Raw genomic sequence first — 24139 nt, 5'->3', positions numbered from 1 at the left:
CTCATCCACTCACTGAGTTGAGTGGTGAAACGCTTCGGGGCAGAACATAGGGCTGTCGGGTGGCTGACAGGACGTGGGTGGGATCGTCACATTGGGCGCCTTCGATTTCGATGCGGCCGACTGCCACTCATTATACATCACCTCCCAGAAATGCAACACGACAGATCCCAACCGTAATGAAAAGCAACCATCGTAGCAAACGCAACGGTGGCCGCAAAGGAACACGCTTGGTCGACAGCTATGTTCAGCACACCGTTCAGCCCATGGGCTTAACGGGCCTGTGCGGTTCGTATGAGACGTAAAACGAAACGCACACACGAATCACACAACCTTCCCGTTTCAACTTTTCCGTGACTTGTTTACAGGTCGCCGCTCGGGCAGAGAATCCACTGATGAACCAGCTGTCGAGTGAAGCCGTTCCGCGTCTCCCCTCGCTAGATTAGTTACTCAGCCCCCAGGGAGCCTCGTAGTGGATCGAGCACGCTATTCGAGCCCATCGCCCGACGACAACCTGCCCGAATCCCCGACAGGTCATCTGCGTCACGGCGGGATGAGCGGGAGGAGGCGGGGGCTTATATTCGTCAGCGCTGGCGAGACGGGCACTATGGAACTGTCAGCTTTTTCTGAAAGGCCCGTTTAAAGTCATTTTTTTCTTCTGAAATTTGTGCTGTGTTCCATTATGACGTAAACTGGCAGACGAATCATTTACTGTTTGGGAGCAGTCGTGTTTTTCTGAGTTCGATGCTGATTTAGTGACAGTCTGTTGTAGCGCGTCAGTTTCAAATGCATCCTAACCTTATTCGGAAGATATCAACTATCACGATGTACGCCAGCCTCATGAAATGGCCGCGTCCACGCCAAAACAGCAACTGATGACCCTGCCCGGTGACGACACGCGTCGTCTGACGATGGGACGCCACAGGCTCACCAATCTGAGAACGAATAGCGGTCCAGGCCGGGCAGACGACCCGCCCAGCCGCCCACCCTGACCTGGACACGGCTGTGGCGTCTCGGGCTCCTCCTACCCGCCCTCCCCACTCCCCCCAGCCGACTGTCCGCTGCCGCGGGACGTCGGCGCCGCGTTTGCTCGGCATTCAGTTTCCAACTTGCCGTCGGCTCCCTGCGACATACCAGGTGCCGTCCAATCGCAGAGTGGTCAGAGCACCAGCGCGTCGGTTTTATTGGGTCCAGGTTGCATACCGGAGACGCCCATAGCCCGCAGGCACGACATCACAAATGGAATCCTAGAGATGGATACATGCACACGGATGTTAATCACGATTCGATGTCCGCCGCCGTTCCGAGAGTCGGGACGATCAAATCAAAACGCTATATAGACCAGCCACGAAGCATACAGGTGCAGAAGGTAAAATACGAACTTTGGCCTCACAATCATCGTCCTGAACAATCAAGACAACGACACTCCGCCACACACACCAGCAAGCAGCATTCTGTTCCGCGGCCCCGGAACAGAGACACGACACAGCCCCATCGACAGCCGCCGATTCTGTAGGATTTTGCAGGACCTCGCAGCAGCCGGCCGCCTCCAATCTCTTGAGATCCCTTAGGTCGGGTCAGCGCTCCGCACACTCGCCGGAAGCCGGCCGGCCACGTCCGCTCCGCCTTGCCGAGAGAACGGCGCGTCGCAGCCGGCCGGCACTCCGACGGGCCAGCCACGCTCGGACGCCGGGTCACCAGGTCGCTCGCGGCTCGGGCGCGGCGACCTGGCGACCCGCGCCGCGTCTCAGTCGAAGTCGGCCAGCGGGCGCGAGTGGTCCGACTGCCAGTCGCGCTGAAACACGGCCTCCAGCTGCGAGCGCAGCGCGCCGGCCGACGCCGGACTGGACGAGTTCACCACCAGTCCGATGCCGCCCGTGTTGACGAAGTAGTCGCCCGACCAGTTGGACGTGCCTGCGGGGCGGTACCGGTGTCAGGCACGAGCACGTAGCCGGAGGGCGGGGGTCTCTCGCAGATTTCACACGATTATTTCACACTCAAGTCGCTTGGAAGTGGTTGGCTGATGACCTGGCCTCGGCCATTCCTGTCAGCCCTGGCGAGCTTAATTCTACTGATTTGCGGTTTTGGAGACTGCAACAGAATTAGCACCACGAAAACAAATATTTTCCATGGATGTGTCACAGCGTAACGAACTCCACGCCTGTATAGATGCTCTGGACCAAATCTGTCGGGTTACATCAGAGCACGAAATATCCGAGACTGGTTTCAGAAAACGATTTTGTCGTCGACTGTCTTCTGTCGACAACTGGCGCGCATATAGGTCCGACAATACCGGAACACCTCTATGGTTTGTGGACCGTTCACTCGTCTACACTGATCAGTTCGTTTCGAGTCCTTATCTTTCCGGTTGTAATGTCCGACACAGATTTTTCAAAACACCCCAAAACGGGCCAATCTGTGAGTGACACACATCGACTCCGGCTTTCGCCAGTAACACTGCCCGCCCTCCCCTCCCCTCTGCCAGACGGTGGTGGCCTCGTCCCCATGGCACGTCAGCTCGTCAAATCCAGCCCGGTTTCGACCTGTCATGCGGCTTTTCTGCAACTGGCGAATTGTTGAGCCAGCTGCCAGTGTTGCGCGGACGAAAAGTCCATATCTCGTTCGGATTACAGCGTTACAGATGTAGCAAGCCTTATGGAACAGCTCGTACGGAAATGTCTGACAATTTACACAGCGCAACTCTCGGAACTCCGCCCTTCTTTTTCTCGGAAGCTTCACCACGCCGCAATCGGTGTCTGCAGATATTAATTTCTAGAAAGGGGACTGCCGGACCGGCAGGGCCACTCAGGCCGCAAACTGCCGCGTGGTTCCCACGCACCCAGTTCCACCGCAGCCTCGCCTGTGCGCGCAGGTCATGCCCACCCACCTATGTAGGCCACCTGGTCTGTGACCATGTACTTGTTGTGGTTGACTCGGCTGTACGGTATCTGCTGTCCGGACGACGGCGGAACTTCGAACATCCGCTGGAACGTCGAGCACATAGTTACGCAAGACGTGGGCGAACGGTTTATCGGCTAGCTGCCAAGTGGTAATGTCGTAATGAAGATTTACATTGCGAAAGGCGCCCAGCTTGCCGTTAGGCAGGCAGGGCTATTAACAAGTGCTGTAATGACACTTTTCAAACAAGTAGAACATTTTTTTCGTTTCAAAACAGACATGTTAGCAAAGAACTCGTCAGCAATTGCAAGAATGCTCCTTTTGCGACTGCGCTGCCACGTGGGAAAAAGCGCTGCCACAGTGAAGAAAAATACTACCGCGGACTAGACGCCCGCAGGACCCACGCTGAGACAGAAACGGCGCAAAACTGTTAGAGCAAAAACCAACACTTCTGGCAACAAAAACTATCACATTAATAGAGAGAACGCCGGGACGTTCCACGCATTTAACTCGATGACGATTTTTGTCGACCCAATGTGTTAACAGGTAAGGAGGTTCGAAAGCCGAAAACGAGGAACGATGCGAGACATTTCACAAGCAGGTCTTGACATTCAACTCCAGTGGCGGCACCCAACAGACAATAAAACCGGCCATTGGACCGGCACAATATCTGAGACTATCACCGCAATAACAACGCGGATTTCCACCCAAACGCCTGACGCGCGGTCGAAGGTGCAGTAAGGAGCCGCGTAGGTGAATTTGGCAATCCAAGACACATCCTCGAAGAGCCAAAGTCCTCCAGTTCCGCACGTACTCCCTGTTAGGCTGCAACCATAAACCAGTCACACCCACCCACAGACACACCCACACCCACACTACACAAAGGTACATATGTGGCGCGTCTGGTTTGTTGGTCCGATTGATCGGGGTCACCATCTCCGTCGAGATTTCCAACAACAAATAACAAACAAGCCTCAGTGGAACAGCGGACACGTTCTCCACACCCCCGCAGCAATAAACCGCCACATGGGAACACATGATAACATTCATTGTTTTCCTCCATCACGCTCCATAACCCCGGCACCGCAATCCGCGGTGCCGGGGCAATCCGCGACCGCCAAACCGCTGTTCCGTTTTAGCGGGTGTCCGGCGCCCACCACCGTGCATAAGCTCACGGGACCCACCAGCTGCAGCAGCCACGGCCGGGACTCGAACCCAGACCTGGCCGTGCACGCTCCCTTCCCCGCGCCTCACCACTTCGATGCGGATGTGTTTGCGCGTGCCGTTGAGCGCCTGCAGCGAGCGCAGACCGTGGTACATGTCAGCGTGCGTGTGGTTCCAGTGGCTGGCCAGCAGCAGCACCTCGACGCCGCGGTCCACGGCCGCCCGGCGCAAGGCGTCGTCAATCACCGGCCAGAACCTGGCGGCCGAGAGCGACGGTGGGGCAGCGGCGCGCGGGAGAAGCCGACGAGGGCTGAGGGAAGGGCGCGCGGCAGAGGCCGGCTGGACAGACGAGCGACGGAGAGCCCCTGCCCGGATGTGAAGTCAGGTCTGTCGGGGCAAACACGGGTGACTGAGGCACAGTCCTGGGAAGGTGACGAGCGGGCGAGGGACTGAGAGAGTGGTGTGAGCCTTGCGAGCGGGGAACGGCGCGGAGGCCGGCGCAAGGTAGGTGGATGGGCAGGTGGACGGCACGACACAGAAACACAGGATGGCGACATGGCGAACGAACGCACCGTACGGGAGCCCGAACATGCCGGACAGACGCGCCGAACGGCGGGAGACGAAACATGACAAGAGGGCGCATGGCACGAACACTCAACTACCGAAATAACCGACGATGTATCAATGCCTAGGGCGCAGGCACTCAACATCAGTTACAGTCATCACGCAACAGCCGGGCGTGCTGGATTTCATTAACGACCCGTACGCTGCAGTGACTGCGGACGGTTATATTCCGTGACTATGACGACGCGCTTTTTACGTCGTTCTCGTGTTTTTCCACGAGAGGTCGCCAGAGCCACGAGCCATTTACGGATTTCCCCAACAAAGTCTGTATTAGTATCAGCACCAGTGCCAAAATATTGGAAGTCATCCGTCTGGTGGCTATTACGGTTTCAAGTCATACAGGTGCGTACAAAAGGCACACACAAATGGTGAACAATAAAATTATACGAAAAATGGCCAAAGGCCCCAAACAGAAACAGTCTGTCTGTACGTATGTCTGCACGTGTATATCCGTATAGGCACGTGGCAGAAATCCGGGCTCACAGCGGGGATCCACCGGACGCAGCAGCCCGTACACTGACTGACGAACGCGAAGGGTATATGCACGTGTCGGACTGACACGACTGGACGGAGCAGCGGACTGGCCGCACAGCAGCGGACTGACCACAGCGACTGGACGGACTGGCGGACTGACCGCCCCCGAGCGTGCCCCAGTGACCACAGCGACTGGACGGACTGGCAGACTGACCGCCCCCGAGCGTGCCCCAGTGACTACAGCGACTGGACGGACTGGCAGACTGACCGCCCCCGAGCGTGCCCCAGTGACTACAGCGACTGGACGGACTGGCAGACTGACCGCCCCCGAGCGTGCCCCAGTGACTACAGCGACTGGACGGACTGGCGGACTGACCGCCCCCGAGCGTGCCCCAGTGACTACAGCGACTGGACGGACTGGCGGACTGACCGCCCCCGAGCGTGCCCCAGTGACCACAGCGACTGGACGGACTGGCAGACTGACCGCCCTCGAGCGTGCCCCAGTGACTACAGCGACTGGACGGACTGGCGGACTGACCGCCCCCGAGCGTGCCCCAGTGACCACAGCGACTCGACGGACTGGCGGACTGACCGCCCTCGAGCGTGCCCCAGTGACCACAGCGACTGGACGGACTGGCGGACTGACCGCCCCCGAGCGTGCCCCAGTGACCACAGCGACTCGACGGACTGGCGGACTGACCGCCCCCGAGCGTGCCCCAGTGACCACAGCGACTGGACGGACTGGCAAACTGACCGCCCTCGAGCGTGCCCCAGTGACCACAGCGACTGGACGGGCTGGCGGACTGACCGCCCCCGAGCGTGCCCCAGTGACCACAGCGACTGGACGGGCTGGCGGACTGACCGCCCTCGAGCGTGCCCCAGTGACTACAGCGACTGGACGGACTGGCAAACTGACCGCCCTCGAGCGTGCCCCAGTGACCACAGCGACTGGACGGGCTGGCGGACTGACCGCCCCCGAGCGTGCCCCAGTGACCACAGCGACTGGACGGGCTGGCGGACTGACCGCCCTCGAGCGTGCCCCAGTGACCACAGCGACTGGACGGGCTGGCGGACTGACCGCCCCCGAGCGTGCCCCAGTGACTACAGCGACTGGACGGACTGGCAGACTGACCGCACCCGAGCGTGCCTCAGCGACTACAGCGACTGGACCGACTGGCGGACTGACCGCCCCCGAGCGTGCCCCAGTGACCACAGCGACTGGACGGACTGGCAAACTGACCGCCCTCGAGCGTGCCCCAGTGACCACAGCGACTGGACGGACTGGCGGACTGACCGCCCCCGAGCGTGCCCCAGTGACCACAGCGACTGGACGGACTGGCGGACTGACCGCCCCCGAGCGTGCCCCAGTGACCACAGCGACTGGACGGACTGGCGGACTGACCGCCCTCGAGCGTGCCCCAGTGACCACAGCGACTGGACGGACTGGCGGACTGACCGCCCCCGAGCGTGCCCCAGTGACTACAGCGACTGGACGGACTGGCAGACTGACCGCACCCGAGCGTGCCTCAGCGACTACAGCGACTGGACCGACTGGCGGACTGACCGCCCCCGAGCGTGCCCCAGTGACCACAGCGACTGGACGGACTGGCAAACTGACCGCCCTCGAGCGTGCCCCAGTGACCACAGCGACTGGACGGACTGGCGGACTGGCCGCCCCCGAGCGTGCCCCAGTGACCACAGCGACTGGACGGACTGGCGGACTGACCGCCCCCGAGCGTGCCCCAGTGACCACAGCGACTGGACGGACTGGCGGACTGACCGCCCTCGAGCGTGCCCCAGTGACTACAGCGACTGGACGGACTGGCGGACTGGCCGCCCCCGAGCGTACCCCAGCACGCTCGGGGGCGGTCAGTCTGAGCGCAACATTCAACAGTTGGCCAGTTAAGCCCCTCCTGCTCGACGTGACACTGGGCCCCAGCGGGCCGACTGCCACGTCGGGCCGCGGCGCCCAAGCGACAGACACGACCGAGGGCCTCGGGGAGACTCGCCGACCGCCGGGGCGAGGCCGCCGCGGCCGAACAGACGCCAGCAGGAGTGGGGAAGCGCCGTTCCGGGGAGCGCTATAGCTATCGCTATAGTTCCGCTTTATCCGACGGCGAAGCCGCAGGATCCAACCGTCCGTGGCCGTTCTGTTTCCCGGAGCCCGGACCTCCCACGACCCCGGAACCCCGCGGCCGCGCCGCTTCAAGGCGTTGAAGCCGGCCTGCAGCCCGGTGCACCCGCGGGGACAGCTCTCTGAACCGGCTGACCGCCAGCCCGCCGGCGGCCGCAGCCCGGTACGCCCGTGAGGACCCTCTCTGACCCGGGCTGACCACCAGCCCGCCGGCGGCCGCAGCCCGTGTCCGGCGGCGCCCCGGCCGCCGGACAGCCCCGGGCCAAAGGTTCTGTGTGCCCGCCAGACGGCATGGGAGCGGCGTTGTTGGTCCGGCAGCGGACTCACGGCACGCGAGCCTCCACCAGAACGCTGCACATTGACGCTGAAGTCCGCCGCAACCAAGAGCTGGCGAAGCATTATCAGTCAGGCGGCGCGCTTGATTGACATGATCACGCACTGTCCATCGAAACCTACGGTGCAGCGATTCCGAAACACAAAAATATCGAACAAATCTTTTCAAAACTTTTTTCTCAAAACAAAACAAAACAAATCTTTTCGGCTGGTCCTCAGCGACGTTACGCAACTCGCGGTCACGACGTCTAAGCTGGAATCGAGTTGAATAACATGCCGAGTTCGTTTTATCCCTTCATATGCTCGTGCTTTGGCGGTGATCCTTCCAAACGCTTGGGGAAAACAAACTAAGCAAAACAAGGAACGAAGAGAACGTCCCTTCGAGCTCTTGTGTCTCAGTTACCGCATTACCGAACGTGACGTTATCAGAAGCCGTTTCCGTTCAGAGAACGGCTGACACACAGCGTTCAACTTCCATCGTATTATGAGACCCCATGCATCCACACTAATCGATCCCTCTTTCAGAGGTAACGCACACAAAGGGACCCGTCTCTGCCACGAGACGGATCTCAAATCCGCTAAGCTCGTCAGTCTTGAGCTGCTTCCGCTGGAAGCATTCGAACCCAGGCCTCCCGTCCCGAGCCCCCCGGGACCTCTCGGGCCGGCACACTCACGTGAAGCGGCCGTAGATGAGCATCGGGTAGTAGTCCATGACGGCGATGTGGACGAACTTGCGCGCCGCGTCGATAGTGTGCACGATGGCGTCGCCGTCCGAGGTGCGGCCCGGCGGGCAGAGCGCCGGCGGCGAGCTCTGAGGCACGGCGGGTCAAGGGTCACGTCCGAGGTGCGGCTCGGCGGGCAGAGCGCCGATGGCGAGCTCTGGGGCACGGCGGGTCACGGGTCACGTCAGAGGTGCGGCCGGCGGGCAGAGCGCCGGCGGCGAGCTCTCGGTCACGGCGGGTCACGGGTCACGCAGCGGGCACTGTGAGCCGCGGCACCAGCTGCTACACAGGGTCACGCGTGCGAAACAGAAGCGGCGGACTTCTGGGCACCTCCGGACGGGACCGCTGGCATCAGACGTCAGTAAAGGCGGGGACTGGGACCGACACAGCGCCCCTAGCGCCGTCAAAATGAAAATCAAATGAGTGAAGGCAAGAAATGGGCGACGAGTGCGGCCGTTAGGATCACAACGGATCGGACCACCAAAACCAAAACGAAGAAATTTATCTATTCGTATTTACTTTTCATTCATTTATTTGTTTCATTTATTTATCTATCGACCACAACGCACAACTTGCGTAAAAGGCTGTCGCGCTTGCCTCCATTGATTTGAAAACTGAACGACCCTCAGATTTTCCAGCCGTTGCAAGTGCGCAGTCTGAGGTAGAACCCCGAGGCTAGCTGACTCTCTAAACATTTGCTTTACCCAAATGTTCAAAACTTCTTCGGCCAATGTAATCAATACTGGCCTCGAAAACCATAGCTCGCGGCCGTTTGTTCAAGAAATGGAATGCCCTTTAGTAAGCCCAGATCCACAGTGAAATACGTAATGTACAGTAGGGCCAGAAGGCCGAATTTGAAGTGGTCGTTACGCGATGCAACATGCCCCACAAAATGATACCCAGAACTTGAGAAGCGGAGTAAAGGAACACACACGGAAATAGGTCGCTTGTCTGAACTCTTTTATTTATGTCTGAACTCTTTTCATTATCAATTATATATGTATATATATATATATACATGCATATATATATACATATATATATACATATATATACATATATATATATATATATATATATATATATATATATATATATATATATATATATATATATATATATATATATGGTTTTTGTTTCATGAATCACTCGTTTTGCCGAAATGTTCGCCATTGCAAACTGTCAATGCTGAAAACCTACACTTGTTCCCTTAAGGAATGCGCTGCGAAAAGGTCTGCAGATGAGCTTCTTTAATATTTGTATCGTCAACATGTTTGTAATAATCCTATCAAAATTCCCCATCACCCTCCAGAGGATCGGTAAACTAGAGTTATACTACCTACGATGTGATGTGACTTATCCGTTGACGGTAACGTCTCCCCCCCCCCCCCCCCTCCGCCCCAGTTTGTGCTGACGACCCTTGCACCATTCTCCATTGTTTCAATGATCAAATGGTAGAACAGATCGGGAGAGCCCGTCGACACCCGTAAGCATCACAGAGATACCGAGGTTCCGGTGGTCTGAGGACGGGGGCGAGCCCCTCACAGATCCTCTTATCCCTCACAGATCCTCCCAGTACGCGAGAGCCACCCCCGAAAGCAGCGTTTAATCCGACACACACGACCTTGATCATGTACGCGCAACGCTACATGGCCATGCGATGATCACCCGGACCAGCGGCCTGCCAACACAGAAAACAGCAGCCGGATCGACGTTCCGTGCCGGCTCCGCGGCTGCACACGAAGCTCCGGACCGCCCACGCCGCGTGGCGAGCTCTACCCTGGGCGCCGGGATGCGCAGGCCGTCCTCACCGACAGGTAGACGTAGGCCGTCTCGTCCGGCAGCGACACCGGCAGCGGGTTGTCCTTGTTGATGTCGGTGTGGTACTGGTCGGGCCACACGTCCGGAATGCGGCCCGTGTCGCCGCCCACCAGCCAGTACACCTGGCGGGGGTTTCCAAACATGTGGCATCGGTCGCTCCTCCGTCGGCCGACCGCGGAGCGACGGATCGGCCAGCGGTGCGGTCGCCGACTGCACCGCTGGCCGCAGTGACTCGTGTGCAGCAGATGCACTCGCCGACACCGCGCCGTCGGTTCCGCGGTGTCACGTGCTTTGCTTGCCGAGACCAACGTTGAGAGCGTCCACAAGCGGGCGGAGCACGGCCTGCACTCGCATGCACGCGACCCCCGCAAACCGCAGCCCACTCAGGCCAGCATGACGACGGTCTGTTCTGCCCTCCATCAAACGGCGCTGGTTGTCTGTCGCCGCGACCCCGTGACATCGACATCTGAACCCCGTCTCCAACAAGTGCTGCGGGCTCTTCTGTAATTAGGGGACTTTGCATTTGCCGTGCGGATGGGATGGGAAGGCTTTTGTTCGCTCTTATCGGAATATTGCAAGGAAACTGAACTTGTGGGGAGACTTCTCGACACATATGGAGCAAACTTATCACGCATCACGCCCGTTGTTGCTAAAACTGCATGCAGCTGTCATCGGTGGTCACAAAAATAACTAATGCCTATCTTCGTTATCTTCACAAGCCATACCTAACTTGACTAGCTCCTTTAATTGGTGCTGATCGGGAGGACCGAACCGGGTCCCTCGAGTTGAATATTCTGTACTTGTTTCAAGCTCTCTAGGTCTATAGCCTCGCCAGTTAGACCGTAGGCTTATGGGGTCAGGCATCTTTGAGAACCCATTCACATTTGTTTGATCAATGCATTGGAGATGGGGAGTTTGTCTTTCACAAGTGTGCCAGGCGGATGATCACTGATGTGAGGCTCATGCGCAGATACCCCCAATACTAAGAACGTACAATGGTACGTCAATGAGCCGGCTGTTCGTCTGGCCACACGAGGCAACTGCGCTCAACGAAGTCGAATCAGGGGTAAAATACAGTTCATTTCGCTATGTATCGTGACAACAATTCCAATATTACCGAACAGACACGACATTCCAGACCGAACACTGCCAGACCCTCGCTTCGTGAACCTAGCCGCAGGGGCACCACAGCCTTCCGAAAGTATCGCCTGCGACGGTTCAGTCCCGTCCCTCAGTGCCCACCTGGAAGATCTTGTCCATGTCGGCGGCCAGCGGCTTGCAGTCCTGCACCAGGGCTCCCAGCTCCTTCACCTGACGGCAGGACACGAGGCGCGCGTGAGCGGCGCCGGCAGGCGGCCGGCGGGCGATGTTATCAGGCGGCCAGCGCGGTCCCGACCGATGGCCAGACATCACCGGTCCCGCCCGACGGCCAGACATCACCGGTCCCGACCGATGGCCAGACATCACCGGTCCCGACCCGACGACCAGACATCACCGGTCCCGACCCGAAGGAACGCGACGCCGCCCGGCCAGCTGGGGGACGACGGTCACGACGGCGGTCACGACGGCTGGAGACGGGCGTGATCGTCGCGACGGTGATCAGGTCACCTGCCAGACGCGTGCGCTGTGCCACCAGGGCGGCTCGCCCTCGCCTAACTACACACAGAGCGCGCTGAATACACTCCAACCAGGCGATACACCCGCAACTAAAATGTGCAGTAGACAAGCAGCCGGACACGGTGGTGACGCAGACGTGGCAAGGAAAAACAGCCGACATCAGGGGCCCACACAGCCTTCGTAGAGAAACTGATTGCCGGGGACGGCGTTCAGTTCACTGAATCAGTTGCGTAAGCAACGGTTCTGGAACTGGCCATTGTGGCGTTAACATATGACCTGTCTGGCATCTGGAAACTTACTCAATAGCACAGCTGCTGCAACGGATATCAGTGATTCCAATATAGAGCTCAAACGCGTAACAAGGCGTTGGGAAAGACGACAACGTCTCAGTGATCACAGTGCGCAAGCAACGCCTTCAGCGCTTGGGAGCGATCAATCAACGAGCAACCAAAGTCCTCTTCGATCTACAAGACGTCTGGCCAATGCACGTAGCCTGTGCGACAAGCCACAGGTTAGCACTGAGCGCCGATTTGTGACGACGCCCGAGGAGGTCCCTACCTCGCCCGGGTCGGGGAGTCGCACTCGGCGCCGGCCGTCACATCACCTGCGTCAGGGAGCGGTAGTCGAGGTTGGCGCTGCCCACGTAGAAGTGCCGCGCGTCCACCAGCCACATCTTGGTGTGCAGGATCCCGGCGCCCACCAGCCGCGGGAAGTCCAGCGAGCGTACCTGGAGGTGCCCGCGACCTGTCAGAGTCCCGCCGCGCCCGAGGGAGGCGGCGACGACACCACCGGCGCTCCTTCCCTCTCTCTCTCCCTGCCGAACCGGGCAGCGGGCAGCGAGCAGGTCTGCCCGCTGATGCACGGCGTGTACGAGCGCGGCGGACGGCGAGACGGACATTAATCGATGCGTCTTACGTCGCGCTCGGTTCGTCCACGGTCGCAGACTGCCTGCAGTCTGGTCTGGCACGCTCTAGAATGTCCACGTTCGGAGACTGCCCGCGGCCTGGTCTGGCACGCTCCGGAATATCCACGGTCGGAGACTGCCTACAGTCTGGTCTGGCACGCTCCGGAATGTCCACAGTCGGAGACTGCCCGCGGCCTGGTCTGGCACGCTCCGGAATGTCCACAGTCGGAGACTGCCCGCGGCCTGGTCTGGCACGCTTCAGAATATCCACAGTCGGAGAGTGCCCGCGGCCTGGTCTGGCACGCTCCAGAATGTCCACAGTCGGAGAGTGCCCGCGACCTGGTCTGGCACTCTCCGGAATGTCCGCAGTCGGAGAGTGCCCGCGACCTGGTCTGGCACGCTCCGAAATGCCCACGGTCGGAGACTGCCCGCGGCCTGGTCTGGCACGCTCCGGAATGTCCACAGTCGGAGACTGCCTGCGGCCTGGTCTGGCACGCTCCGGAATACACCAGATCGTGAGAAGCGCACCGACAGCCCAGCGCGACGGATCAGACGGCCCCGCCGGTGGGCTTATCAGCTGCATTCGCTTCCATTATGGGAGGGCTTAGCAGCGCATTGGAGCGACTAATTCAAGACGTAAACACGGCTTCCGCCCGTGTCAGCGGCGGAACGTCTGCAATTCCAGCGCGTGTCAACACACGGCCCGCCCCGAAGCCGCGCGCCCTGAGAGGTCTCGCCGACGGGCCCCGCCGGCGGGCCCCACACGGCCCCGGGCCGCCCCACCTCGGCAGCCCCGATGTCCGCCAGGTGCTGCGTGTCGTTACTCTTGCCGTCGGGGGTGTTCTGCGCGATCTTCAGCGTGACGTCGCTCCGCAGTCCGGTCTGCGTCAGCTGGCGGTAGATCTCCTCGCCCTGTGACGTCACAGGCGTCCCGCACGTGTCAGCGGGGTCGCGCTCAGTGTCGGCGGCAGGGCAATACCGGTCGGCGATCACTGTAGCCGGCTCGTCGCGGGAGAAATGGCCCCCTAGGAATGCCAGAGACGGGAGGAAGAGACACCTAGGACGCAATGACCTGCCACAGGCTCGTGCTTCTTGCGCAAACTTCCGGCCGAATGTCAAGCCCAGGCCTGAGAGAAGGGCATTCGAACGGAGCTGCGGCACCTTGAGCAATACCGTGATGTGGTGCGCTTTTAGACCACGCCATTCGGCGGCTTTTAGCAAGTGCGTCAGCAATGAGCCGGTAATTTTCTAAAAGCGATGAGCATGAGACCATCACTGTCAGATCACTCGCCTTAGAGCAAACATTCAGCATGGAGTAACAACAGGCGGAATTTGGAAGTGAGCGACAGTGGGCGACGGTGGCCATGTGATTCGCAAAACGAAGCCCGGTCTCGATCCCCCCCCCCCCCCCCCACCCCAGCACGACTTGAGCCAACCGCCTGCGCGTCCGCTTCACCGCCAGACACCGCCTTCGCCGCGCCCCTCCTCCCGGCGCCGCTCTGCGCGGCGGCGGCGGCGGCGGCGGCGGCGGCACATCCTCGCACCTGGGCGGCCGACGGGTCCGGCACGACATCCCTGCCCAGAAGCGTCCAGTAGTAGGAGGCGATGGAGACGGAGCCGGTGGCCAGCCGCAGCAGCCGCTGCCATGCGTCGAACGTCGACATGTGGCTCACGCTCGAGTTGTATGTTAGGCCGATCGGAATGCTCTCCACCAGGCTGATGCTGCGGCGGAGGAGGCAGGGCGGCCGGTCACGCTTCGGGGGGGCGTGCAACGTGAGGCGTCAGGCGCGAGCAGGCGGCGCCATCGCGCGTGAGGAGGCGCACCGATGGCGACGAGGTGTGACGGACCGTAGGCCGGACGCGAGATGGGTGTACGCATCCGAGACAAGACGTTTTTACGTCGCACGCCACACCTGCCACGTGTGATGAGTGTGATGCTTGAGAAATGTGGCGTGTGAGAGATACAACGGGTGATAGACGTGCCGCGCGAGGGGGATGTGGCTCGCGAAAGGTGTGAAGTGTGATAGATATAACGCGGTAGATGTGGGACGTGGGACGGCATAAATAGCACTACATGTAGTGCAATAACACCAACACTACACTTTAGGTGCAACAGCCATTTAAAGCCACTTTGTTACTAACTTGCCGGTAAGGCAGGTCTACATCACAGCGTATATAAAAGGCAGCGACACCCTAATGCAGCGTTAAAATGCAATCCCGACAGTCAACACCCCACCTGCGTCATTTCAATCGTTCGTTTCTGTAACCCGTAATCGTCAGCATGTCGCCGTGGCACGCCTAATGCAGCGATTACACAGTGTTTGACCGGGGTGATCATGTCGCAAAGATGACGCCACGCTCGGATGCAACGCAGCCATGAGCACGCGTTTGTCAGCGGTAGCCCTGTTCGTCACGAAACAAAAATGTCGCGATCGTGCCCCCCTTCTTCAGTGAAGTAGCGTGTCCACTGAACGTGTGATGAGGGGAAGGGGGCGTCAGCAGGCCCATACAAAAGCACAGCGTGAACCACGTAAGGGGAACGGCGCGGAACACCGTAACAAACCAGACGCTTGGGTCCTGCCAACATGAACCAATTGGCATTGTGTACGCGTGCTGATTCATTAAAGCTCACTGCATATAAATGACTACTGTCCTAGTTTCTTCACAGCTACCTTAGTGTCCTGGCCACCAGTCTCACTCTACTGACCATCAGCAGCGGTCCTCTGACCATCAGCAGTGATCCTCTGACCACCAGCAGCGGTCCAGTGGCCACCAGCGGCGGTCCTCTGACCACCAGCAGCGGTCCAGTGGCCACCAGCGGCGGTCCACTGACCACCAGCGGCGGTTCACTGACCACCAGCGGCGGTTCACGAACTACCAGCGGCGATCCTCTGACCACCAGCAGCGGTCCTCTGACCACCAGCGGCGGCCCTCTGACCACCAGCGGCGGTCCACTGACCACCAGCGGCGGTCCACTGACCACCAGCGGCGGTCCACTGACCACCAGCGGCGGTCCCCTGACCTGCAAGAGTCCACGGCGCGGCTCCGGGTGCGGGCCACCTCGGCTCCGGGCACCAGAAGCACCAGCAGCGCCAGGCCGGCCAGCAGGGTGAGCCAGACGCAGGCGGGCCGGAGACGGCCGCCCCCCTGGCGGCGGTCCCAGCCGACCCCGGCCGCGGAGGCCGCGCTGCCAGCGGTCACAGACAGACGCCGTCAGACAAGCGGCGCCGTCCACATGGCCATCGAGCCCGCGGCGAGGGAGCGCGGACACGCTGGCTCTGGGGTCTCTGGGGGCGGCTGCGGAGGAGTGAGATCCGCCAGACAGGCTAGGCACCGCCCGCCAGCTGAAGGAGTGACGGCGGGGCAGTGGAGACAGGAGCTCGGAGACGCGCTCAGAAAGAAAGAGGGCGACACGACGGCTCATCGAAATATACCGCTCTGAGTCCAACGGACATCGTCAATCGCGCTAATTTCGGTGTCGAAGGAAAGTAGGATCAACACAAAAATACGACAGATGATTCCAATAAAAAAACGCTAATAAACTACTTTTACATTTCTATGTTAACACGCAGATCCATTTTTATCCGCTATGGTCTGATACTGGGCAGAATGAAAGTAGCGCTCCAAACGTATGGCAGATATGGGAGACATGTCGACTGAAATGTTCGATACTCCCACAGACCGCGGCGCACTTCAGCAATTGATAACAGAGGCTGTATTTGCTTTCGTTTTCCCCCCCATACACCGAAATACTCGCGACCATACAATTTGCGTGCACCGAGAGGCGCTAGCTGTTGCAGCATTGCGCTGATGCTTATTAATCGGACACGCCAACGGCTACGACTAGACTTTATCAACGCGCGACAGACGGACGACATAGACGTTGTTTGGTCAAGGAATTCGGCCACGTACTGAATTTAAAACCTCTCAGTCCAATCAACAAACAAAAGGATTTCCAAAAATAATCGCGCACACATAAACTCCGTCAGCAGCGCCACCTATTTTCCGTAAATCGCCACCAACGCCATCTGCCGTACACACCATCCGCCCTACGCCAGCTGCGGCTGGAAGCCAGACTGCAGCGTGTCGCACATGGGGTCGCTGGCCTTCTCGAACAGCTCGTGCTCGCCCTTGCAGTCGACGAACTGGTAGCAGGGGTTCTGGCGCGAGCTGAGCCCCTCGGCCGGGCAGCGGAGCGGCACGAACGTGGCCTTGTGCGTGGTCCGCAGGTCCATCGGCGTGTCGGACGGCACGCCTGCCAGCGGCACGAACGGCGCCGGCCGGCGGCCCGGGCAGCCCATGTAGTCGTTCTTGTAGGTCGTGTCCGAGTCGATGGGCCGCTCCGGCGGCGCGTACTCGCGGTCCGGCTTGCACGAGACGGCCGCGTCACGCGCACGCGGCACGAAGTCCTTGCGGTAGGTGGTGGCGTCGAGCAGCGGGCATCGCTCCTGAATGGGGCCGGCCGGCGGCTTGGCCGGCGGTGGCCGGCGGCCCTCCTTCGGTCCGTAGTTCTCGCGGTAGAGCGTGTCGCCGTCAATCGGCGCGCACGGGCCGTCGTACGGCTTCCGCTTCATCCACGGGTACTCCTCCTTCTCACGCGGCGGGTAGCAGCGGAACGACTCCTTCTGCGTGGTGCGGTCCTCCATCGGCTGGCACGGCTGCTCGTACTGCCGGTGCGGCTTGTAGCTGGGGTTCCAGTCGGGCTGCTTCGGCGTGAAGTGGCAGCGCTGGATCGTCTGGCCGTCCATCGGCACGGCCGGCGGCTGCCACTCGGGCAGGCGCACCGTCTCCTTGCACGGCGGCTCCTTGGCCGGGTAGTCGTGCCGGTACATGGTACGGTCGTCCAGCGGCTGGTCCGACACGTGCAGATCGTGCGGCGCGCGCACGCGGTCCACGCAGATGGGCTTGCGGCAGTAGTCGGTGCGGTTGGTCGTGTCCGTGCTGATGGGCTGCTCCACGCCGTGCAGGCCCTGGCGAGGCCGACACGCCGGCGGCTTGGCGTCGGCCGCCTCGGCCGCGTTGTACGGCCGGAACGAGACGCGGTTCTGTGTGCGGTCGCAGAGCGGCGCGCGGTGGTCGGTAATGCGGCCGTGCGGCTTGATCGGCTTCCGCTTGCTACCCTCGCGCCGGGGGAAGTCTACCACGTACGTGGTCTCGGCCTCGAGCGGCTGGCACGGGCCGAGGTATTCCAGGTCCGGCTTGAACGAGTCCGGCCGGCGCGCGCACCGGCCAGTGAAGTCCTGCTTCTGGATCGTCAGGTCCTCCATCGGCTCCTTCACCGCGTCCATCGGCTTATGGGGCTTGCACGACGGCTGACGTCCGTCACCTTTCGGGTAGAACATCTCCTTGTATTCGGTCGACTGTTTCTCAGCCGGCGTCATCTGCCACTCGGCCTGGTGGTACGGGCACGAGTGACGGCCGCACATGCAGATCTGGCAGATGCATTTCACGCCCTTCCTCGTCTGCGTGTGGCACGGAGGCCGGTGTTCGCCGCGGCCCCGGGTCGGCATGCTTCCCGTCCTTATGAACAGCCACCAGCTACTAATTTATGTCTGCCTCGGATCGAACTAGCGCAAGCAATCTCACTGAAATATATCGAGCAATAAAGTCTGACGGATAACCTAATCAGGGAGTGAAACTGCCTTATAACTTAATCCTAACAGTGGGCGAGCTTCCGAAATCACAGCCATATTATTTTTTAGACCGTCGCACGTGCTTCAACATTCACAACACACACGTCTTAAAAACACTTACGATGAGTTGATCGCACAAAGTCGGCCAGCAGCGAGTGTTGACAATATCTTACCGGTACACTTTCGTAAAAAAATCATTGACTTTCACTGCACAGCAAAAATCGCATGCTTTTGTCACAAATCAATAGAAGTCCACGTATGCGCCTGGTTGGCACTTAAGGCGATCCATTCCAGGCATTGAGCCGCATGCATCAGTTGCAGGAGTGTCGTGGAGATCACGATGCTCACTAAGCTTTTTTGTCCTCTCCCGAACCTAGTAGCCGAGTATTATTCCGGACTTCACCGTGCATTGCCCCTCCCCCCCCCCCCCCCTCTCTCGCGGGTCCCGTGGTAGCTTCCGGCACTCTCACTACCACACCATCTGGACAAGTAAATGAGGTCAACGCTTTACGTCATACCGTTGCGGAGTGGTCAACTCCATACAGACAGCGCAGGGTGGAAAGATTGCCGTTCTTGCGGCTGTTGGAGCAGACGAGTTACTTTTTAAAGTTACGATTGTCTCTTGGAATCTTTATAGAAAGTGTCTTGATAGGCCCGCTCACTTAAATACGAATGGCGACTTGTGATTTGCGCAGGTACATTTACAATTTAGGCAAAGTTGAATCGAAGTCCTATTTCAGAAGACACCCAAAAAGCCAGACACCCCAATCCGCTAAAAAAATACATTAGCTTTGGTCGCACGATCCGTACAGTATGTGCGATCACTCATCTAAAAAATAACTGTGCACCCTGACTTGAACAGGAAATATGGATTACCATAAAACAGGCGATAGCGTGAAAACACGTAGCACGCGCTATTCACCACGCCATCAGGTTCGACGCAAGGCAGAAACAAAATAGACTAGTGAGTGAGCAGACTCCAAATACTGTGACAAGCCATGGCCGCAATACGTTGTTGCCGCTGGGTCTTCACGGCGCACTCAGCTGCTGACGTCACATGGCGGCACCCGCCTCTCACCCTGACGGGAAGCGTAGGCGTAGCTGGAATCTAACCCCGCACACTCGGTCCCGCTCCAGACGCACAACGTAGCCATGACGCTATCGGCACCCTCAAAATCATATCAAAGCGAGCAGAAAGCTGGCTTTCTTGATATGCGCGGGAAGGCGTAACTCACACACTATAAAACTGTGCCCTCCATTTTCAGCTGACTAGCTTTCGGTGTAATTTCTCGACTACAACGTGACACAACCAATATGTGACCAATACCACACTCACAACCCACAAGCACTAAACGGAACGTCGAACCGGCTCTCAAAATGGAATGGTAAGCACTTAACTGTAAAACTCAGTTTCAACAAATCATTCAAAATTCATTCAATTGTGAAGCATGTTACTCATGTATTGCATTTCGTTCGAATTTGAGACTGACGTCAGCAGTGCACCGTGCAGGACGTGAGGTTGTTGAAGCACAGACTCAAAGAGACTCTGATATCGACAAGCCCACAGCTAGTTGGTTCCAACGGGCTAAAACGTTTGATCCGCATGGAGTGGCAATCCGCGCCCAAAACGAATGTGCCCCAGCAGCGACGTCTCTGCACAGCCTAACGACAGCGAGCAATGCCAACAGCAGCCACAAGAAAGCTGACAAGTCTTCCTCTACACGCACGTACGCACGCACGCACGCGGCGGCGCCGTTACCTGGCGTCGGGGGCGTCCACAGTAGTCCGGTACGTTTCCGTCAACGGCTCGGACGCGGCCTGAGGGCGGCGCCGAGACCCCGACGGCTTCGTCACAACGTGCGCCGACATATACTGGTGGGGGGCTCTGGCCAATGGCCACAACAGGGCGATGTGGGATGTGAATGGTGAAATCCAAGCAAGGGGTGCTGTGCTGCCAGCAACCAGGCAGCGATGTGGAGGACAGCGTCGAGGTCACATCCACATACTTTTACAATCATCACTTTCATAATGACATTGACATTCACAAATTTTCATTCACACTAGCATTCACATCAACACATATATCAAAACAATTTGAGAAAAAAAATGCTGGAACTTACACTGGAAGGCCAGGGCTGCTTTTCAGCCAAGCTTCCACTCATCCCTGTCCTGACACCCATTGTTGCCCTTTCTTGTTCTTAGATAAAACTGGAAGAAGAATACCGTGTGTTTAGTTGATCAGGTGGGCAGCTGGCAATGATGCTGGTTATTCCATTTAAATGGCTGGCTATTAAGTGCGGAGCTTTCTTTGTAGTGAGCAACTGCAAACTCTGTGATATCTTTCCCAATGCTCATCCTGTAATACTACATCTGTGAAATGTCATGGGGGTAGCTTATTTTACTCAACTATTCAACCAGCATCTGCCACAAAATACAAATATTATCTTACATAATGTAAAATAACCAGAGTCCTGTAACCACAAGACCATTTAAATTGCACACTGACATCCCAAAATGGATCCCACCAGAAGGAGGAACAGTTACAAAAGGCATCTGTTACATGGCATGGCATGGCACAATTCATTCCCAAACACTTAGGTTTCTGCACTATTTACATTTAGGACTTAGAAAAATACCCCTAGTTTGGCTACTTGGGGTAAGGTGATAGCTCAAGGCCTATATGGAAAGTGGAAGCCTAATATTGGCAAGAAGAATGATTAAGAACATGACCACTGGAGGATGGAGAAGCTAGCACTATCAGTGGTCATACTATTTGAAGACTTTAGCCCTGAAATAATCAGTTTTCATCCTCCCCCATGTCATCCATTAGCAGTCTTGAATGCCTGCATTATCACCTGGCTTACCAATGTTATTTAAAGAAAGTTCTTTTGACTCCACCACATGTCAAACTTGGATGTTGTTAGTGATTCATTGCACCTGGCAAGCATGTCTCTGACATTGGTTTAAGAAGGGCAGGGACATCACCAATGGCAGACAGGGTTCACTCGAGTCTGGTAGCACTGAGATTGTATGTGCTCACCAGCCTCTATCCTACCATTTCTGCAGCTTGGTTGCAGACCATGCTTAGATCTCTCTCAGCATCAGCTAGATCCCCATGCCACTAGCCAGACTAGAGGCATCAACCTCTGGTGATGCTCATGCACTAGAATAATACAACTGGAAAATCTAAACCATCCAAAAGTGGAAATGCATAAAAACCAAAATGGAATCAGTGTCAACTGTGGAGGCAACTATGCTTCTGACAGGCTGATGAGGATTGAACTAATTCAAGAATGAGCAACAGCTGAGGGGTATGAACTGATATCACTTGTAAAATCTGAGGTGAAGATCAAATTTTCCAATTTGCAAGGATTTATGAAATAGAGCTTTTAAAGCTTAAGAGCACATATGTATATACACACACACATGCACACGCACACGCACACGCACACGCACACACACACACACACACACACAGATATATATATATATATATATATATATATATATATATATATATATATATATATATATATATATATACATATATTCATACAAAAGATAGCTAGTACCACAATGAGTCTGCTTACAGGATAAGAATCAACATAACATTTTGCACCTTTCTGAACACCCAAGCATGAACCAAATTGACTGGTTGGTACCAAGCAAGGTTCAAAATGAGGTGGAAGAAAGCTAGAGATTGCAGTAAAGCCAATGGAAACAGTAAGTCTATGACCATTAAACTGACAGCAGCCCTCCAAATGGCATGAGACAAGCCCATACACATACCTGTCACCAAACGTCCCGACAGTGCCCACACAATATCCCAAGACCCCACCACATGAGCTTACCGAATTCCCCAATCACACCGTCACCCCTCTCACCGAAAACAAAGCAGTGTTTTGAATCCCCTGCGCTGAGTGCGTCCACACCGTCAGCTGTTGATTTCCAGAACGGACAAAAAACATGTGCGGCATCATTGCTAATATCAGAACGCGAATGAAGCATTGTTTAGATGCATATTTGTAAGAGTTTGAACTGATTTTAAACTGGGTTATCGAGTAATCGGAGACTAAAATTAATGGCCCAGTCAACTGATCGGATTGCAGATTGTTATAGGCACTGATCATACCTGATGACCGAACGGATATAGGGGCTGCAACTGGTTGCCGGGGGAGGGGTGCCGCCGTGGGCCAAATGGGGAACGGCTCGGCGCTACAACCCCACCCCACCCCGCCCCCCCCCCCCCCCCCCCCCCCTGATGAGACGCCTAGGAGGTAGCCAGTTGCAGGGTATTCAGGGTACTTGACTTGTCAGCCATCTGCAGCAAAATAGCTTCACTTTCCGTCACAAACAGCGTTTCCAAGCGTAACTTTTTGGAAATGGGTGGAGGGCCACTCGAGGCGCTGAATTCGTTCCACAGCCATTTCCAAAATGTGTTATGTCGATAACGTCAATTTTGTCTACGTACCACGTTCCTTATGTTCGGGGGTACGCACACTTACGCAGTCTTGTCGCTGGGACTCAACAGATCACTGCAAACAAGACAAAACAATTCGTGCCACCCGCGCTCAGAAATGACCAGCATCCCACCACCACCACCCAATGCAAGCACTCGCGTCGGCCCGCAGTTGTTGCTCGCGCACAGGAACCAGATTTTCGCTCCCAGTTACCACCTTATCTGCAGCTGCGAGACGTGTCTGGCGCGAGGTCGATAAGCGGCCAGCGCGGATGGTGTCTCAGGGAATTGTGACATGTGCCTGGACACCAGGCACTGATAACGCCCTCCACGACGCATGCCGGGCGATTAGCTGGCGGCGGGCAGCGACCCCGCCCCGGAGTACAGTCCATTCCGCTACCCTCTCATACTCTTCCCCGTCTCTCCCTCGTTAGAATGAAAATCAGATATATCGTTCCTGCGTGCTATGCATAGATCAAGCTCGACATACCTGGCAACCTGTCTGCACCACACGATCGCGAGTTGAGCTCCACTCACCGCTGAGGTGGATGGTACAGGTGCCCTGAAACTGCTCGGACCGCCCCCGCTCTGCGCTGGGCTCTGACCTGCGTTATCTGCAAGACTCTAGCGGCGCCATCCCGTCGGACCCACCAGACCGCCACCGACAGGACGGCGCTAGTGACGTGTGCGCTCACCGCCCACGCGCCAGCGACGCCGACGGATGCTTCCGGAGCGTGTGCACCGGACCCGTACCGGTCACCACCGCCGACGGACGGACAGTGCGGTGTCGTGCACGCCCATCGCCCACGCGACGACGTCGATGGATGCTTCCGGAGCGCGCGCACGGACCCGTGTACCGCGTCTGTGCGGGGCTCCGAAAGCGCTAGCACCTCGCTGTCGCTCCACCCGGGCTTGGATCGTTCCCGTCGGACACCGTAAGGCACTCACGTCTTGGCGTGATTCTCCGGCGGTTGACATGGTCCGCAAACACAGCGTTGCGCAGGCTAGTTTCTGACACTGGAATTAAGGATGTAGGGCTTCAGAATGTAGACCGCGTCATTAGCGCCTGGGGCGCCGCCTGCTTCGTTTCTTACAAACACAGTCTTGGCAACTATTGTTTATGTAAGCACCGTTCAGTCACTTCCTTACATAAATAAAAGCAGCAAGCTTATATACAAAATCAGTTCAGTGGCACAATACCTGACATATTGTCGACGCCCCATTCCAGTCCAGTCACAGATTCCATGCTCTCTTTGGCAACATCCACAAAACATGGCGGAACACTGTTCACAAAATACGAGCGCAACAAATCAAAAACACGAGATGAGCAAATCGATATTGTCACAACACCGGCGGCGC

General features: G+C 57.5%; 1 protein-coding gene across 9 annotated transcripts; it reads right to left on the bottom strand.

Annotated features, from left to right (window-relative positions):
- Positions 1–1172: 1172 nt before the first annotated feature.
- On the bottom strand, positions 1173–23405 carry LOC119094614 (5'-3' exonuclease PLD3). Of its 9 annotated transcripts, none has more exons than XM_037217690.1 (13): positions 23386–23405; positions 20442–20529; positions 20081–20139; positions 15711–15875; positions 14233–14410; positions 13472–13600; positions 12389–12511; positions 11410–11478; positions 10158–10289; positions 8299–8435; positions 4150–4315; positions 2885–2981; positions 1173–1911 (listed from the first exon to the last, which is right to left on the bottom strand). In XM_037217690.1, exons 2-13 carry the CDS (start codon positions 20499–20501, stop codon positions 1745–1747), a joined length of 1482 nt encoding a protein of 493 aa, XP_037073585.1. In that variant the 5' UTR covers positions 20502–20529; positions 23386–23405; the 3' UTR covers positions 1173–1744. The 9 variants fall into 9 exon arrangements, with proteins under 9 accessions (XP_037073585.1, XP_037073581.1, XP_037073586.1 ...); XM_037217686.1 differs by lacking the exon at positions 23386–23405 and adding an exon at positions 23318–23372; XM_037217691.1 differs by lacking the exon at positions 23386–23405 and adding an exon at positions 22998–23017.
- Positions 23406–24139: the final 734 nt, after the last annotated feature.

This window comes from Pollicipes pollicipes, unplaced genomic scaffold, assembly GCF_011947565.3.
Source record: "Pollicipes pollicipes isolate AB1234 unplaced genomic scaffold, Ppol_2.1 Scaffold_4002;HRSCAF=4701_pilon_pilon_pilon, whole genome shotgun sequence".
NCBI lineage: Eukaryota > Metazoa > Arthropoda > Thecostraca > Pollicipedomorpha > Pollicipedidae > Pollicipes > Pollicipes pollicipes.
Note: the sequence above shows the minus strand (reverse complement) of the source record. Positions and strands in the feature narration are given on the sequence as shown.

What these genes read in the sequence shown, in the direction of transcription:
- LOC119094614 (XM_037217690.1), bottom strand. Translation starts at nt 20,501, where the DNA reads ATGGGTGTCAGGACAGGGATGAGTGGAAGCTTGGCTGAAAAGCAGCCC. An exon ending in AGCAGCCCTGGCCTTCCAGT is followed by an intron (nt 20,140 to 20,441) that starts GTAAGTTCCAGC and finishes CGCCGCCCTCAG; the next exon opens with GCCGCGTCCGAGCCGTTGAC. An exon ending in GTGGACGCCCCCGACGCCAG is followed by an intron (nt 15,876 to 20,080) that starts GTAACGGCGCCG and finishes GACCGCTGGCAG; the next exon opens with CGCGGCCTCCGCGGCCGGGG.